This window comes from Eptesicus fuscus, chromosome 13 (assembly GCF_027574615.1).
Source record: "Eptesicus fuscus isolate TK198812 chromosome 13, DD_ASM_mEF_20220401, whole genome shotgun sequence".
NCBI lineage: Eukaryota > Metazoa > Chordata > Mammalia > Chiroptera > Vespertilionidae > Eptesicus > Eptesicus fuscus.
The window spans coordinates 80,567,603-80,585,046 of NC_072485.1; the positions used below are offsets into that span (position 1 = coordinate 80,567,603).

Genomic DNA, 17,444 nt, shown 5'->3' on the forward strand with positions numbered 1-17,444 from the left:
CACGCACTTTGTGAGAAGCTAGTGCGAGTGCCTGGCGTGGTAGGCAGGAATGGGTGGCACTTCATCCGTCAGCCTTCACGGCCCCCCAGGCCCCTGCTGCCTGTGCCCAGCAGCGCCCACAGGGCTGGTCTCCATCCCTAGCCCGGGGGCCACCCGAGGGCAGTCTGGGTCTGGTTCACCACTGTCTCCAAAGGGCCTGGCACACCTCCACACGCAGACGATGACGAATTGCAGGGCACTGAACGGGAGGCATAAGGCAAAGGAAAGGGGTAAGGAGCCAGCCCCGGAGCCAGGCCTTACCTCTACCATCTCATTCTATCTTCACAACAAGAGATGAGGGAGATACTGTTATTCCAATTTTCCGACAAAGGAGACCTGGATGAGCTACTGAGGGTCCTGCAGCTACGGGGCGGCCTGGACAGGATTCCAGGGCAGGTCTGTCTGCTGCAAACCCCATGCTTTTAACCATCTTCACACAAGGAGTTTCCAGAAGTTCCAGTTTGGATACTGTGGCTAACAGGAGCAAAGGCTGTGGCAAGGACTGGGAACACAGGAGCGTTGTAGAAAACTCAGCCCCATGGAGGTAGGCGGGGGGCTCACAGAAAGGTGGCCATGGACTCAGAGTGCCCAAAGGATGGGCTGTGCCTGAGCTTCCTCTGCAGGAATGGGCCCCCAGGCCCTGAGCTACCCAAACCCCCCCTCTCCCCCTCCCCTCTCCCCCCCCCCCACACACACACTCATGGGTGTTGGTACTGTCGCAGTCTCAGCCCAGCCCACCTCAGCACCAGGCTCCTGCCCTCACCCTGCCCCAGGCTCTGGCAAACAGCCAGGACAGAGCCTTCTAAAGGTAAATCTTTCCCCTCGAAGCAGACAGCCTGGGGGCTCAGGGCGGGAGCCCGGCTGCATGCCTCCAGAAGGAAGGGCAGGGCCTGCTGCCCTAAAGGGCTTGGCCAGGCCTTTGTCTTATGAACAAAGTACTGACGCCCAGATTAGAGCACAGCCAGGCCAGAGGCCCGGGGCCTTCCTGTGGGTCCCAGGGTTACTCCCAGGGAAATGCCTGCCCGTTCACCTCCTTCGCCAGCGGCTGGAGGAAAAGGAGTGACTGTGGAAGAGGCGCATTAGCCTCCGTTCCTGGGCTTTCCTCGGCCCAGAGACTGACTTCCCTCAGAAGCCCCACCAGAGAGGAGGAGAGGCGGGCAGAGGCCGGGCCCCCGGCTCAGTCTGCACTGCCAGGGCGGGGTTTGCACCTGGGTCCGTTGAATACTGCCAACATCTCTGCTCTGTGAGCTCCCAGCAGCCCCCTCTCCAAAAAGCAGGGGCGGCCCTGATGCAGCTGTCAGGCAGTGACAGGGCCGAGGGCAGCCGGAGGGGTGCCCTGCTGTCCTCGCTGGGAGAGCCCCAGTCCTGCAGCCGCTGCCAAGGCACAGGGAGGACGTGGCTGGGGTGCCTGCCCACAGGGAGCCAGGTGTGGTTACCCCTCTGCCCTCAGCCCACAGCCAGTGCCATGTGTGATGAGGACCAGACCGCCTCGCTCACGTGTGACAACTCAGGCGTGGCAAAGGCCGGCTTCACTGGGGAGGGAGGGCCCACACCCTGAAGCTGACAGATCTCTGAGTGCTGCTGCTCCCTCCACACCAGCCCCCAGGGCAACGGCGGGTAAACTGAGACCCAGAGGGGCGGGGCTGCGAGGCTGGAACACCTCCCAAGCACACCCAAGGCCTCCCCTCCCCGTCTCACCTGAGGGTGTCATGGTGGGCATGGGTCAGGACTCATATGTGGGCAAGAATGTGCCCAGCGAGCATGGCATCCTGACACTCCAGTGCCCCAGGGAGCATGGCACCATCACCAGGGCAGCTGGCAGGTCAGGGGCACAGCCTGCCTCTCCCCTCATCATCACCTTTCCTCCCCCATCCAGCTGAGCAGGAGGTGCATCAGGGAAAAGCTGGGGCCCAGGGCCCTGGGCTCTGAACACGAGATGGCTCTGGCTGCCTCCTCCTCTCCAGAGAACTAGGAGCTGGCTGCAGGGCAGGTTGTCACCACTGGCGGCTTCCTCAGTCCCAAGACCCTCTTCCAACCCTCCTGTGTGGGTAAGCCTCACGAGGCAGCCACTCCTTCTCAGCGCCTCCCCATCTTCCTTGGCAGCCCCCTGCGTGGGACAGATCAACATGAGCAAGCGCGGCACTGCGCCCGCACACAGGAGCACCGAGTGTGAGCTGTCACCGGCACGTCAGGCGCTCATCAAAGGCCAGTTTCGGGCTGTCCAGTCGACAGGGCTCCCGGCCGCACCCTCCCAGCCTCCCAGCCCCTGGCCTCTGCTGCCCTCGGAGAGGAAGCGCAGGAACGAGGGCACCTGCCCTGGGTGACAGGCCTGGCGGTCGAAACCAGCTCAGCTCTGACCACTCGTCCAGGTGCCCGGGAGCAGAGAGGCCTGAGCTGCGGCGGGAGGGAAGTGGAGGACCACGGGCCGGGGCCGCGGGAAGATGGAGGGCAGATGATGAAGGAAGGGCCTCACCCTTTCCAACTTCCGCCTTTTACCTGGTAGCCAGGGGATGGGCGTTCCAAGGAATTCCTGCCTGACTACAACGGCCTTCAAGGAACAAGGAGCTTTCGTCCCGAGGAACCTGTTGTGATCAGCCAGTGGAATGCTCTCCCCTCCCAAGGACCCTGATACCTTTCTTTGTGCCTCACAGATAGGACAGCCGCACAAACCATCCCCCACCCCCGGGTGTGCCCACCTGCACGGCTGAGGCCACCACAGGCCGCCACCCTGCTCCTCTCCCCAGATACCTGACCCTCCACCGCGCAAATGCTCCCTGTGGCTCGGGAGTTCCACCCGAGCCTCCCCTCACCTTCCAGCAGATGTGATCCCCACAGGAGCGTGACAGGCCAGCCCCTTCAGTGTCCACAGGAAGTGCCTCTGAGCTCTACCTTCCAGCCCACTTCCTGCCTCTCCCAGCTCACCCCGGCCAGGACTGGCCCGAGTCCCACCTGGGAGAGGAGCGCAGGGCTCCATCTGTCACACTTGAGGCCAGGACAGAGCCTCCCCAGCTCACAGTGTCCCTCCCTGTCAGGCCTGACGTGAGTTATCCCTCCTCGGGGCCTTTGCCTCTTGAGTGGAGGGAGAGGGGTTGGGATCTTTTTAAGGCACAAAGACCATCGGAGTAAAGTAAGAGGGAGCCCAGGAACACCAACCCGCTCCTCTGTCCAACACCCAAGCTGCACTGGGACTGACCTCCAGCCACAGGTGCCAGGTGTCACGCCTAGAGCAGGACTCTCCAGGATGCAAAGCAGGTGCCCCTCTACCTTTGACCTCTGCCCAGGGCTTCTGGGAAGTGACAGAAACACATGCCTTTGGTCTCAGCTCCCACCTCCGGCTGCTCACCCAGACACCCCGGTTTCTCAGGCCTGAGGCTTCTCTTGCCATCACCGCTGCATGCCTCCAGAGCACAGGCCCGACTGGGACAGTCTGGAGACCAAGGTGTCCCGAGCCCACACGCCCAGGGCACCCAGCACAGGCACGACCCCGGCAGCTGAACAAAGTATCTTTTATTTGTGACATACAAATACAACCAATGCAAAAAGAGATCACTTTTCCCCTTTGATTCCAGTGATAAGTTGCTAAAGAAAAAATATATCCTTCAAAGTTTCCTCTAAAAAACCCTGGAAGGGTTAAAAACCATACACATCATATACACATTTGACATCAACAAAAATAACCTGAAATAGAGTGAATACAACTAAAAAGAAAATCTTAAAAAATATTTTAATGTGCCCCAAACAAACAAAAAGCCCGGCAAAGGCCTGCTGTTTCTCACCACCATGACCTGGGTCAGTGGGGAGACTGAGGGTTGAGAACTGACAAGCGCCCCCTGCTGGCCTCAGGCAGCGCCTCGCCGCCCAGCCCCCTCCCAGCAGCCCCGGGCGTGGCCAGGAGGCTGGGCGAGGGCGTGGCACCAAGCGCCCAAAGGGACTCGGTGCAGGCGGTCAGTGACCGGAGAGAACATACACGGAACTCACCTCCTGTGGGACTTACCCTGGGGGCTCCCTTTGGTCCCCTTGAGTGGGAGGTACCAGAAACCCATGATCTAAGACAATAAATAGTCATCCTTCTGTCTCGGAGACAGCAATCGGAGGAAACTCTTCCTAAACACGCTTCTGTCGTTCCATGATTCTTGGAAGCCCACCAACGCCCTCCCAGAAACGGAAACCCCGCCCCTCGGGTCAAACCCCCTGGGAGCCAGCAGGACAAGGACACGGGTGGGCTTATTCCAGTGTAAAGCTGCAGGGCCCTCTCCAAGGGAGTGGCCCTCTCACAGCTGGGGGGTCAAGAGCAATGAGGAGCGCTCGGCGGGGGCTGGGTGAAGGCGGCCATGTGCACAGACCCCCACAAGCAGGGATCCGGGGGAGAAGCAAGCACAGCTCCAGGGAGACCCGTCAGCAGAGGCCCGAGTCAGGGCAGAGTGGGCTGTGAGCAGAGGTCGGAAGGACCCACGGGCCTCCAGGACAGCAACTTCACAAAGGCTAGGACTTTAAGACACGCCCTAATGCAGAGCTCGAGGACGTCCAGGTGGAGGTGGCATTAGGTGCTTGTTCCTGGGTAAGGATTTGGTCATTTTCCCCTGGAGGGAGAACGAGGCCTAGGGATTAGGGCAAGTGGGGGCTCTGACCCCACAGCCTCTATCCTGAGAAGAGGAAGGCCTTCCCTCCCTGTGCCAGCCGCGGCCCAGGTGACCCAAGAGGAGCCGCTGTGGCCACGCGGCGGTCGGCGGTCCTGCTGCAGCCCGAGCTGCCGGCCAGGGCAGTGGCACTAGTGCCTCACTGAGGCAGCGAGGGGCGAGGCTGGGCGCGCAGGCGGAGGGCCTGCTGCTGGCTGGGGGCTCTCTGAAGAGGGGGGACGCCCACCTGCAGAGAGCTATCAGCACCAAGATCTGAGAGGAAGGCAATAACGATGCCAGGAACGAGAGGTCCTTCTGGGGGGAGACGAGGGGCTCCCTGATGTTATTCCCCCCTTAGTAAGAAGAGGTACCTGGGGCAGGTGAGGGCAAGGGGAGAGGGAGGGCGATGGAGAGGGCAGGCAGGCCCTCTGGCTTTTTGCTAGGATTTAGAAACTTGAGTCATGCCATCGATCGAGGTTAAGCTTAGAACGCAGCGAAGTCCAAAAGCCCAAAGGAGCAGTGCGGGCCCACCCGGCACCTTCTCCTGGCTCCTCAGCCCCTCAGACAGTGATGGAGAGGGAGGCAGCCTTCTTCCCAGAGCTGCCGGTCCCCTGGGACAACCCCCTCGAACGGTCCAGAGAGCACAGCTAGAGCGCTCCCTTGTGGGCCTGTCGCAGCACAGACCTTCCCCGGACGCCATCAGAGCATTCCGCCCACGAAGCAGGAGTCTGAAGCCTTGCTGTGCCCAGACCTTCCACCAAGTCCATTCCCCTCTGAGGACCAGCCAGACCCTGACCGGGGCTCCAGGACTTTCATTAGGTGGGCATAAACACTCCATTTGTCCACGCTTGTGTGTGTGTGTGTGTGTGTGTGTGTGTGTGTGTGTGTCAGGAGGTTGGTGGGAGGCCAGTGTCGGAAATCCAGCTACAGAGGAGTCAGGGAATCTTACGCTCAAGGGCGCAAGAGTGGAGTGAGAAGGCAGCCTCCATGCCGGACGACTTCACGCCCAGCCTCCACCAGCTCTTTCTTCCCTCGGCATCCTCTCCTCTCGGCTCCCTCCTGGCACTCTGCTCTTCTAGGAGAGGAGGAGGGGCCCTGGGACCACTCCTCCCCAGGGTTCTGTGCTCTCAGGGCGCAGCCTGGCACGTGCAGGGCTGAGGAGGCCACAGCTCTGAGGGCACCTGGCAGGCGGCAGGAGACCAGGGAGAGGGTAGACCTTGGAGAGGGCGTTCTGGTTGGGAGTTCAGTGACAGCAGCCACCACAGTGCCCACCAGCATGGGAATGCTGACTGTCCCCAAACTTGGTCCTCCGGCTCAGGATCTCGTAGGAGCAGTCCTCCCCACAGCAACCAGACATGCTGGGGGAAGAGTCATCGATTTCAAATCTGCAAGGCAGGCAGGAGGAAAGGTTGGTTGCAGGAGCTGACTGCCTTCCTCCCTGGCCCAGGAACTTTTCCACCACCACACTCGTGAGAGCCCTAGGTGTGAGGGTACAGGAGGAGGGAAGGAGCCCGAGCCAGAGGGCACTCCCAGGCCATCCCCGAGCCCCCACCCCCCAGACCACAGGACAGGGAGCTAGGCATCGGATGAATGGGGCCGGGACCAGGAAAAAGGCGGCGGGGCAGAAAGTCCCACACCAGGGCCCAGCTCCTTACTGCAGCGCTTCTCTGAAGAACTGGTAGGCGCCATGATTGTGCTTAAATACTGTTAACATCACCTTCTTCATCTGTGTGCTGAGGAGAAAGCAGAGAGCATGCCTTGCAGAGAGACAGATGCTAAGTCTGCTTCCTCTCTCGTGCCTCTGCCTGCCCCTCAGAAGCACTTCCGCGCCCCGAGTCCAGCCTCTGTCTGGGGCACCCACAGCACTGCTCCCTCTGATAGGGGCTGATGAGACTGCACGGGCATTAGGCCCCCACTGCCTGACCGCTCCTCCACTTCCTCTCTGCACCCCCATTATACACGAGGCGCATGTACAAAATCTGGGATTACAGCAGGACAGGGAATATCTTGCTGAGAGGGTTCTAGATGCCCTTCTTCCAAAATATTCCCGAGAGCCTTGTTCTCCATGGAGACGCACAGAACAGCGGACACCTCTGAGGCAGCTCCTTCCAACTGTGCGACACGCGGGTGGCCCTTACCTGTTGGCCATGAGCTGCAGAATCTGTATGAGGAACTTCCCCAGGCCTTTCCGCCGCACCTTGCTTTCCAACTGCACTTCGTAGCTGGGTGAAGAAAGCAGAGGGTGAGCTTAGAGGCTCAGGCCGGCCAGAGGACCGACAGGCACAGTGGACTGGGCCACCCGCTGGAGTGCCGGGAGCGGGGTCTCCTCCCCACACCACACCCCCAGCCGGGGCTCCTACCAGTACAGGACTTCATCCCCACACTCCACGTCGAACCGAAAGTGGGAAAAGGCAACGGGGACGGAACTGTTTTCCCAAGCAATGAGGTACCAGGCTCGGTCATCTGTCATTTCCTCCCGCTTTTCTCGGTCCTTCCAGCCCCACTCACTTTGCTCATACCTGGGAAAGTGGGGGCAGTCAGGACCAGGAGCTCCGGGAGGGGAGAGTCAGCCTGGGGCGAGCCCGCGGCCGTCAGGGCGTCTTACATGGTCTGCATGTTCGTTTTGGTCAGGTCGAAGGCCCAGTCCACCGTGGCTGCCTCCAATCCAGACACTCGCTTACACTCGATGGAGACGTTTAACCTGAGAAGAAAAAGAAGCATCTGAAGCCGCTGCGGCCCAGTGCTGCCCGCTGCCCCGACAGCCCGATCTCAGAATCTACACAGAAAGGCCCAGCCCAGCCCCCGGACATGACTGTAGGAGGTGCCTCTAAGGTTCCCCTCTCGGCTGCCTCCTTGCTCTCCCGCCCTCTCCTGCACCGTTATAAACACTCCCGTCCTCTCTGCCCTCAGTCCCTGCTCGTAGGCACTCTTCCTGCTGCTCTAATTCTGAATGGCTCCTCCCTGGGCTCCCACGAGACCTCTTCCTTTTATCTACCATCTCCTCTGAAAGCATCGGGGTGCCCTCAGGCCCCCAGGAAGACCAAGGCCCACACCACCCTGAGGAGTGCTGCCTCCTCTGAAGACAACACAGGTGCTCTCAGCTGATCAGAGTAGAACAGGTCCAGCCCCACACTGTTTTCCCAAACTAACAAATGCGGCAGGCATATCGCAATCTGCTATTTATTTCTAAATGAAACATAAATAAATCATAGTTCAATTCCTCGGCCAAACTGCCAACTCACATTCTCCAGGTAGTGCCACCTTCTGAAGGGACTGGAGTCAGCAACTCCAAGTCCTTATCTTCAGTGACCTTCAACATGACCCCTCACAGGACGTTCCCACCCTCACCTATGCTGACTGCTGCACCAGGTGAGCTGTACATGTGCTCAGCCACGTAAATTTGGAACTTCCTGGCTTGGAAGAGTCTTCCCGTCTTTGTAAACAGTGGCCGTGTAGAAGTCTCTAAGAGCTCTCACAGTAAGGGATCTCTCACTATGACAAAGGCCTCCCCGAAGGTGAATGACAAAGCCGCCAGAGGAGCTGTGCTGTCTGGCACAGACAGAAAGAATGAATAAATTAAGGTGACACTGAGATTCAGACTCAGCTATGAAAGGCAAATACAGTGCTGCCTCATAGTCTTTGCGTCATAACTCATGTGTTTACACTTGTCTTTCTTGTTCATTAAAATACTCATACCACCGCCCTGGCTGATTTGGGTCGGTGGATAGAGCGTCGGCCTGCAGAGTAAAGGGACCCGGGTTCGATTCCAGTTAGGGGCACGTGCCTGGGTCGTGGGCTTGATCCCCAGTGGGGGACGTGTGGGAGGCAGCCAATCGATGATTCTCATCATTAATGTTTCTATCTCTCTCTCCCTCTCCCTTCCTCTCTGAAATCAATTAAATATATATATATTAAAAAATAAACTCATACCACCTACTACTTACAGAGCTGGATACATTCTCTTTCCTCCTTAAAACAACCCTGCGAGTTTGGCATCTTCACTCCATTTAATAGAGTAAAAAATGAGGCTTACAGAGGATGACTGACTTGTCGAAGTATATAGTTAATAAGAGACACAGTTATGATTCAAACCCACAGCTGTGATTCTCTAAAACCGTAACTCCCACTTCCCCCCCAGCCAACGCATCTCTGGTAAAACAGATCATGCTTCCTATTTTATACCAAGAGGACTGAAAGGAGAGGGGGGCTGTAATCCAGACCATACAGTAAATTAATCAGTAATAACAGTAGTAATAATTGCTGACACTGTTCTAGCTTTTAGTATGCTCCAGGCACGAATGCTTTACATTTAATTCTCCTGATGACTCCATTAGGAAGATGCTATTATTAGACCCATTCCCGAGTAGAAAATTCAGGCACAGAGAGGTTAAGTAATTTGTCCAGGGTCACAAAGCCAGTAAGTGGATTTTAACAAGAATACTATACACTTGGGAAAGAGCACTGGATTGGGAATTAAAAGCCCCCTTGGCTGCCAGACTCAGAAATCCTATTCAACTTCTCTGAGCCTCAGTTTCCCCCTGTATGAAATGAGAGTCAGCCTGGATGATTTTTTTTAAGAGTTTCAGCTCTATGATTCTTTGTCCAGAAAAAATAACAAATCCTAGAGGCATCAATCTGAGACTATGCAATCTGCTCATTTATGGATTCTTTTGTCACCCTAACTGGGGGATTTTATATCAACAGGGCACTAGCCACCTTTTCTGCTTTTCCCTAACCGAGAAGAATGGGAAAATTTGAGTCTGGGGAAGCCTACTCCGGAAAGGTGAATTCCTGAAGAGACTCGAGACAAAAGCTAGGGATGCTGAACACTCACCCGTTTCGATCGTATTTCTTGAACACGGGGAAAGCCTCTAAAGGGTCGCCAAGCTGTGGAGGGAAAGAAAGAGAAGTAGCACAAACACACGCGTGGCAGAGCGTACGCTCTGCCCTGAAGTCCGATGCTGGTCAGACCACACTGGGAGGCTCAGCTGCTGGGCCAGATGCACCCTCAGAGGGACTCCCTGCCTCAGCTCTGAAACCACACGTAAGAGGGAGGCATGGTGAGGAGGCCAAAGAGAGTTGTTAGTTTATCTGCCAGGACAGGAAGAGACTCTCCCAGGCTAAAACTAATACTGGCCTGTGGGCATACAATCTGCTCACTGCTCCCCTATCAAAACCCAAAACGGGAAATCACATCCTGAGCCACATCCTGATCAATGTGGACTGCTCACTGAGGGGCTGTAAGAACAACAAAAGGTGGGATATGAAGGGGGCGGGAAGGTGACCAGCATCTCTCTGGTTCAGTTTGAAATCCGGGCCCATCTGGTGCTCAGGTTCACGGCTATTCCTCCCGACTGCAGCCTCTTGAAACCAGGCGGCTGCATCTTCCTGGTCCCAGAACACCCTGTGGCACTTCACGGGCAGTCAATAAATGTTTGAAGAATGAGTGAGGAAATTACACCACATTTTATGAGGGAGGTGTGCTCCCCAAAATGCAAAATCCTAACAAAAATTTCTCCAGGCCCTCTTCTTTTTTTTTAAAAATATATTTTATTCATTTTTTACAGAGATGAAGGGAGAGGGACAAAGAGCTAGAAACATCGATCAGCTGCCTCCTGCACACCTCCTACTGGGGATGTGCCCGCAACCAAGGTACATGCCCTTGACCGGAATCGAACCTGGGACCTTTCAGTCCGCAGGCCGACGCGCTATCCACTGAGCCACACCGGTCAGGGCTGCAGGCCCTCTTCTACTGGTAAGGGACCCACAGAGGGGCGCAGCCGCTTCCGTCTGAATCCACATTTCCCTGCACATGTGGGCCAACTGCCCGCCCACCTGGAAACCCTCCCTGGCTCATTTTGGCTCCTTTTCCTCAGCAAGGAGGCAGCAGAGGTGTGGTGGGTAGTAACACAATTCTGCCACAGGGTGGCGCCAAAGGAAGCAAAAGTAAAAACCAAGTTGCAGTTGGAGGAGGAAGGGACTGGGAAGGAGGAGTCACCCTGTTGGCTGCGTCCACTTTGGCACAGACGGCATCCATGGCTGCCCGCTCCTCCAACCGCTTCTGCTTCTTCTCCTTTGCTTTGCTCGACTTCCTCTGTAACAGAGAAAAGCAAAGTTGGCTTGAAGGGCTGTGGCCCAGCCTTTGAGGAACCGAAGGGTCCCACGGACTTGGCCTCAGCAGCAGAACTCCGAGCCGGGCTGCCACACTTGGTGGGTGGGAAAGGCCCAAGCATGTTCCAGGCGTGAGACCGTGGGGGCGTCTCAGCTTCCGTCAGGGAGAGGACTGACCCTGGGGACTGCTGGTCACGGTGAGGCCCGGTGCGAGCACAGACAATCCTGCAGCGGAGCCTGCCCCCAGCAGACGCCTAAGAAAGATCCCCTCAGCCATTCCCCCTGCGGAGGGAACAAGACGTTTCGGACGGATTCAGGGCAGGCTTCAGGGAGGAGATGCATCCGAGGAAGCTGCCGACAGAGGTTCCCAAGTGCAAGTTTATTGGAAGCCTTTCCAGTGTCTTCCAGCCTCAGGACAAAGCCAGGGAGCTGGGCCGGTCTCAGCTAGGGCCAGGGCGCTCTGGCTTAAGGAGACAGAAGCGCTGCTCAGCCACGCCAGTGAGTGGCAGGCACACTGGGCAGAGTGAGGGCCCCAGGCGGTTCACCTGGGGACAGAGGCCTTGCGGACACGTGGTCAGCAAAGCCGAATGGCAGCCACACAGGCGAGGGAGGAGCGAAGGAGGGCTGCCCTGCACAGCGGGAAACCACACACAACTGCAGCGAGGGCAGAGCCTTTCTGAGGCTCGTGTGCGGCTCTCAGGCCTAAGTGGACCCTCCTGGGGGAACACAGGGAAAGAGCCCAGCTCTGGAGCCTGACAGATCTTATCCAAAGCCTCTTTCTGCTCTTCAGTCCCTGCATCTTCAGGCAAAACACTGCCTCCTCTCCCATCTAAGGAGTGGGGCCATGAATGTCTACCTGGAGGCATTAGCCCGGGAGGGTTAACATAGCACATGCTCAGTAAATGACAGTTCTCACTCACACCCAAGAACCAGAGCAGCACACACATCTGGAGGTGCTCGTCCACCCAGCTGGTGCAGAGGCACCCCAAAGGCATGGTAAGATGGCTGAGCTCACCAGAGAGAGTCCTATTACCTCCAGTCACACCTTAGTGGACACTGATTGGCCCCAGGAAAGGCTGAGAAAAACCAACTGCTGGGAAGGTTGATCGGGATAAATTCTACCCTCAGTTCCCCCAGGAGTGACACTGCTGACTCCTACTTCAAGCAACCAGGAGGCAAGAGTTCAGATACCAGGGACTGCTCGTCCAGGCATGACCTCATCCAACACCAGCCATTGGTATCTGCAGGCTGAGCACGGTGCTGGAGGCCAGGCTAGATCCAGAGGAAGGAACACACGAGAGGACATACTGTCTCCCTAAGAGGGGCTGGGATCTGGACACAGAACCAGCCCTCTCTACACAGACAGGTTTTGGAGCCTCCATCTTTCCCTTAGGAATTGGGTTTCCAGACAGCACGGAGATACGCTCGGCTGGCAAAGTGCTTTCACAAACATTACCTGGCTCAGTTCCCAGGGCAGAAACATGGCCTCCCTTACACATGAGGAAACTGAGGCTCAAAGGGCTGTATGACTCGTTCCAAGCTCCCCAGAGAGTAAATGGCAGAGGGGAAACCCGATCCCAAGGGCTGGGCCACAGACCCAGTGTTAGTTCACCAGCCAAGCTCTCTCCCGCTGAGAGCCACGTCACTGTCAAAGACCTCCTCAGGCCGGCCAAGGTCAAGGTCAAGATGAGACCTCAAAAGCCCTCCAGGCAGCTATACAGCAATTCATTTCCCATTGCCCTCTGGCTTGGTGATGGCTGGTATGACGTGCCAACACAGTGCCACCCCAAGTCCTATCTCCTTGAGGTAGGGGTAAGGAACAGGGAGACCTGAGACGGGTCTCCAGGGCTGTGCGATGGGGCAGAAAGAACATGAGCTTTGGCACCAATCAGGCCAGGCCAGTGCCCTCCCGCCCCTGCATGGCTTGTGAAAGCAACTCCATCTCCAGAGAAACGGGAAGGCAACACTGGCCTCACGGAACAGCTGTAAGGACAGGTCAGAGGTCAGCACCCCTTCACAGCAGAAGCAGCTCCCTTCCTCCACCCAGCACGCTAGCTCTCTTAACATGACACAGAGCTGAAGGATCAAAGGCGCTGGAAGGGAAGCACGGCTCCAGGGACTCGGAGAGCACTGACACGTGGGTTCCCGCATTTCTAAGCACAGGAAGTGAGCCATTCCAAAGCACCAGCAGCGGGAGCGCCAGCCCAGGCCTCGGATTTACAGGCTCATTCATGCAGGGGAACAGGCGGGCCAGGCAATCCTCGGAGTGAGGCTTGGGGCTGCCATGACCCCAGACTGCAGATAATGGAAGCGCCCCTTCAGCGCCTTGCTGCCTGCACAGGGGGTAGGAGGCAGACTGCAGCAGGCTGGGCCAGGCAGGCAGGGGCTCCCCCGCAAACCTAGCACACCCTCGGAAAAGCGATCTCCTACTGCTCCAGTTAGCTTTGCCCTATGCTGTGGAGGTAAGACTATCCTGCAGGGACATAGAGAAATCCTCCTCATTAAAGTGGGCATAAGCACAGGGAACAGTGAAGCTCATTGTGGGAAGTGTCTTTCCCGAGGGAGCTTTCTATAATAGAGTGTGGATTTTGAGTCAAGAGACTGGATTTGCTTTTCAGCTCTTCTACTTGGTAGCTGTGTGACTTTGGACAAGTTATTTAATCTCTTCCAGCAAGGTTTCTCTGAACCTCAATTTCCCCATCCATAAAATGGGACTATCAAGTGTCCACTAGTGGCAGACACTCTGCTAGTGCTTTAATAGATGATTTACTTTAATCTTCACAAGAACTTAGCAAGGTATGTGTGCCCACTTCTTCGATGAGAAAACTGAGGCACAGAGAGGTCAGATAACTTTCAGGGCCACGGAGTTCTCAAAGAGGTCTTCCTATTACCATCTCCCTCATTCCCACCAAACCGTTCACTCCCCGAGGTAGAGGTCACATTTGCTTTATTTGCCAATTTACAACCCAGTACTCAGCAAACAGCCGGTACTCATACCACTACTCCATCAATTACACTTAGGACACATTACGAAGTGTGTCATGTTTTCACATGCAGCTGTGACACTCCTCCCCTTGCTGTTCCTACCAAATTAGTACCCCCACACTCAGTTTTCGGACATGGAGAAATTATTTTTCCATGGATTTTTTAGAGAGAGTGGAAGAGAGAAGGAAAGACAGAGAAAAATATCGATGTGAGAGAAACACACTGATTGGTTGCCTCCTGCACACGCCCCAACCAGGGCCCGGGCTGGAGAGAAGCCTGCGACCAAGGTATGTGCCCTTGACCAGAATCGAACCCGGGACCCTTCGGTTCGCAGGCTGATGCTCTATCCACTGAGCCAAACCACCTAGGGCTGGAGAAATTTAAAGACACAAGAAAACACCCAGATGGAGGCAAGAGGCACCTTTCAGATAAAGAATTTGTCATGTCCTGGATTTTCAGTGTTAATTACCCCTCTTCCCTCCGTCCCACAAAGTATCCAAGATCCGAAAAGAACCTCTGTGGGGGGCAAAGGGAGACATCTAAACTCTAATTCCTAAAACAATGCCGGTGTGGCAGCCAGCGCCAAAGCACTCTGAAGAATGGTGCTCCATCGGAGGCCCCTCTCTTAGCCTGAGGTCAGCTGTCGGGAGCGTGGCCCTCTGCTGGAAAGGGACCACTATGGGGACCATCCTGACACTGAAGTGGGGCGTCCACAGCCCCGCCCATGAGGAAAGAGGATAATGAGAGGGGTCCAGTTAGGTTTCAGGGAAGAAAATGGATGTCTCTCTCTTGCAGTGAGTTTCAGAACAGAAGAGACGAGGTCGGGGCATTCTGAGAGGCACATCTGTAATGTCTGAGTGATAGGCCTGGGCCTGAAGGAAGCTCGGACCACAGTATCTCTGAGGCCTGTGAGGAACTCAGCCGATAGGAAGTGTTGGCCCGGAATGGCACGTTATGCTTCTTTTTCCTGCTCCGTCTACAGGGGCTGATGCTGGGTAAATACCTAACGAGCCCATGCCGGGCACACAGGTTTCCTTTAGTTCCACCTGGGTCGGGGCCTCCACCCACGTCCAGGTTAAAGATGCCCAAAGTCTCCAGACTTGATTTCCTACATATGGAACACATCGTCCCCCAAATTCCTTGTTGAAACATGATGGATGCGCTTTGACGTGAATTACATAAAGTGCTTGACATGGGTTAGACAACTATTTTTGTCTAACAAGTTGATTTGTTCAGTCAATAACTATTTGAATGAGAAAAACATCTAGGTTAGTAACAGTAGGGACTCACCCAATGGGTTAAAGTAAAACTAGCCCACATCTATGTTAGATCACCAAGTAAAGGCTGCGAATACAGGCAAAAAGCAACAGCCACTAATCCGGAGGCTACGGGGCTACCTACACCCACGACCTCACGCAACCCGTCCATCTCTCCTAAGGGGGAGGGACGCCACCCTCATCACATACATGAGGAAATTCAAATTCACAGAGGCCACGGCCCTGGCCAGCGGGTGGGGCTGGAACTGCGGTAGCTCTGGCTCCCGAAAGCGGGGGAAATCCCATGTAAACACTAATAATATAACAGGAAGGGCCGGGTACATGTTTCGGAGAGGGCCTGATGCTACGCTGCTTGGGGCTTAGGAAGGCGAACCCACCGAAACATGTGCGTAACTTCCATCAGCACCCGGCGGCCCCGCACGGAACAGGTGGCCACCCCGTGCACGCCGCGGCCCGCGCCAGCCCCTGCCCCCCGCCCCCCGCGCTCCCGCTGCGAAGCCACCCGCAGTGCTGAGACGGCTGGCGACCGGGAATGCGAAGGACACCTCCCTGCGCCCCTGGGACGGAAGAACCCGCTTCCGAGGCAGGAGGAACCCGGCGCGGAGGTTTGGAAAGAGGGCAGGGAGCCGGCGTCACCGAGAGGCCGTGCAGCGGGCAGCGGGGCGGCAGGGGTTGGGGAGACCCGAGTCGGCCTGGCCCCCGGTCCCCGTCTGGGTGACCTTGGCTGGGTGCCTTCTTCTCCCTGGGCCTCGGCTGCCTCCAGGCCAGGGCTCACCTAAGATGTGGGAAGCCCCAAAGCCGGTGACAACCAGGTGACAGTGACTCCTGGGAACGGGGGGAGGGGGGGAGACACCCCAAGATCCGCGCAGGGGCCGGGGAAGGCCACGAAGATAACAGGTCAGCTAGGAAGGCGGGCGGACGGGACGCGAAGGGCGGGGACACCCGAGGGGGTGGGGTCCGGAGAAGGGGGCTCCCCAGGGGATTCCCGCGCTAGGCCCGGGCAGGGGGACACTTAGAATGGGGGAGTCGGGTAATTTGGGGGCTGGGGGTCACGTGAGGCCGGAGGGGGTCGGGGTCACGTGAGAGGGGGTTCAGGAACAATGGGGGCGCAGGGAGCAAGTGGAGCGGGGAGCGCCCCGGACCCTCGCGTCTCCTCTCTCGGGCTCACTCACCCCCATGGCGGCAACGGTGGCGGCGGCCCTCAGCTCCTCTTTCCCACACTTGCCGGCAGGAAGGCGGCAACGGCAGCTACGGTGGCAGCGGCGACAGCAGAGCGACCGCGGTCCCCGCACCGCGCATGCGCCTGGCGGGCTCCCCCGCGCGCTCTGGTGGGCACCGCGCGTGCGCACAGCCGAGGGGGGGTGGGGGCGCGTGCAGGTGGAGAGCGCGAGAGGCGGGCTGAGGGTCTTGCAGCCGAAAGAGGCGGGAGTCGCAGAGCAGCGTCGCGCTAAGAATGACGTAGCCCCGGGCCCGCCCCCTCCTCGCCAGGCTGCTTCTGTAGCTATGGCAACAGCTGCGCCGCGCTGAGAAGCGCGCCTCTGGGCAGCCCTGGCGCTCAGCATCCCTGTGGCCCCCCCCTCCCCTGGGGCGGAGCAGCCACCTTCACAGACAACCAAACCGTCACGACCTCTCAAGTACCAGCCCCTCCTGCAACTCTGGGGCACAGGGAAGTCTTTTTTTTGTTTGTTTTTAATTGATTTTAGAGAGAAACATTAGTGTGAGAGATACATGGATGGGTATGCACCAGACCGAGGATCGAACCTGCAACCTTTTGGTGTCCAGAATGACGCTCCACTCAGCTGAGCCACACACACCTGGCCAGGGCACAAACGTTCCCACCTAGATCCTGAACTCTTTATTTATTTTTTAAATATATTTTTTATTGATTTCAGAGAGAAAGGGAGACAGAAACATCAATGATGAGAGAGAATTATTGATCGGCTGCCTCCTGTGCACCCCACATTGGGGATCCAGCCCGGGGCATGTGCCCTGACCAGGAATTGAACCATGGCCTCCTGGTTCATAGGTTGATGCTCAGCCACTGAGCCAGGCCGGTGAGGCTAGATCCTGAACTCTTGAAATTCCCTTCTAACTAGAGTCCCATTATTCATTCATCCATCTTGTCACCATTCATTCACTCTCCATTCATTTGCTCTCCCAACATTTACTGGCACCTACGCTGTGCTGAGACAGGGGCCACAGAGAAGAACAAGATGCTGGCTGCCGTCTAAAACAGGACTGGAGAGGAGACAGGCATGTGACAACTGTTAAAGAAGCGTGGATGGTGCTGTGAAAAATGAGACCCCAGGCATCCTGGACAGTATTTCAGTCTATTCCAGAAGACCAAGATGTGACCCCCACATGACCTTCATTAGAACTACCCAGGGAGCTTGTGCTGGGGCCCACCAAAATCCAA

General features: G+C 56.9%; 1 protein-coding gene and 1 long non-coding RNA gene across 2 annotated transcripts; one reads left to right on the top strand and one right to left on the bottom strand.

Annotated features, from left to right (window-relative positions):
- The first annotated feature begins 492 nt into the window (after positions 1-492).
- LOC129151349 (uncharacterized) lies at positions 493-2,350 on the top strand. The gene is made up of 4 exons (XR_008558032.1): positions 493-583; positions 1,490-1,656; positions 1,916-2,029; positions 2,143-2,350. It is a non-coding gene; the product is annotated as an uncharacterized LOC129151349 (long non-coding RNA).
- A 2,419-nt stretch (positions 2,351-4,769) lies between these two features.
- Positions 4,770-16,431, bottom strand: NAA40 (N-alpha-acetyltransferase 40, NatD catalytic subunit). Its single transcript, XM_028135867.2, has 8 exons — positions 16,201-16,431; positions 10,654-10,749; positions 9,490-9,542; positions 7,261-7,356; positions 7,016-7,174; positions 6,794-6,877; positions 6,311-6,388; positions 4,770-6,040 (listed from the first exon to the last, which is right to left on the bottom strand). Exons 1-8 carry the CDS (start codon positions 16,204-16,206, stop codon positions 5,899-5,901), a joined length of 714 nt encoding a protein of 237 aa, XP_027991668.1. The 5' UTR covers positions 16,207-16,431; the 3' UTR covers positions 4,770-5,898.
- Between the last annotated feature and the right edge of the window lie 1,013 nt (positions 16,432-17,444).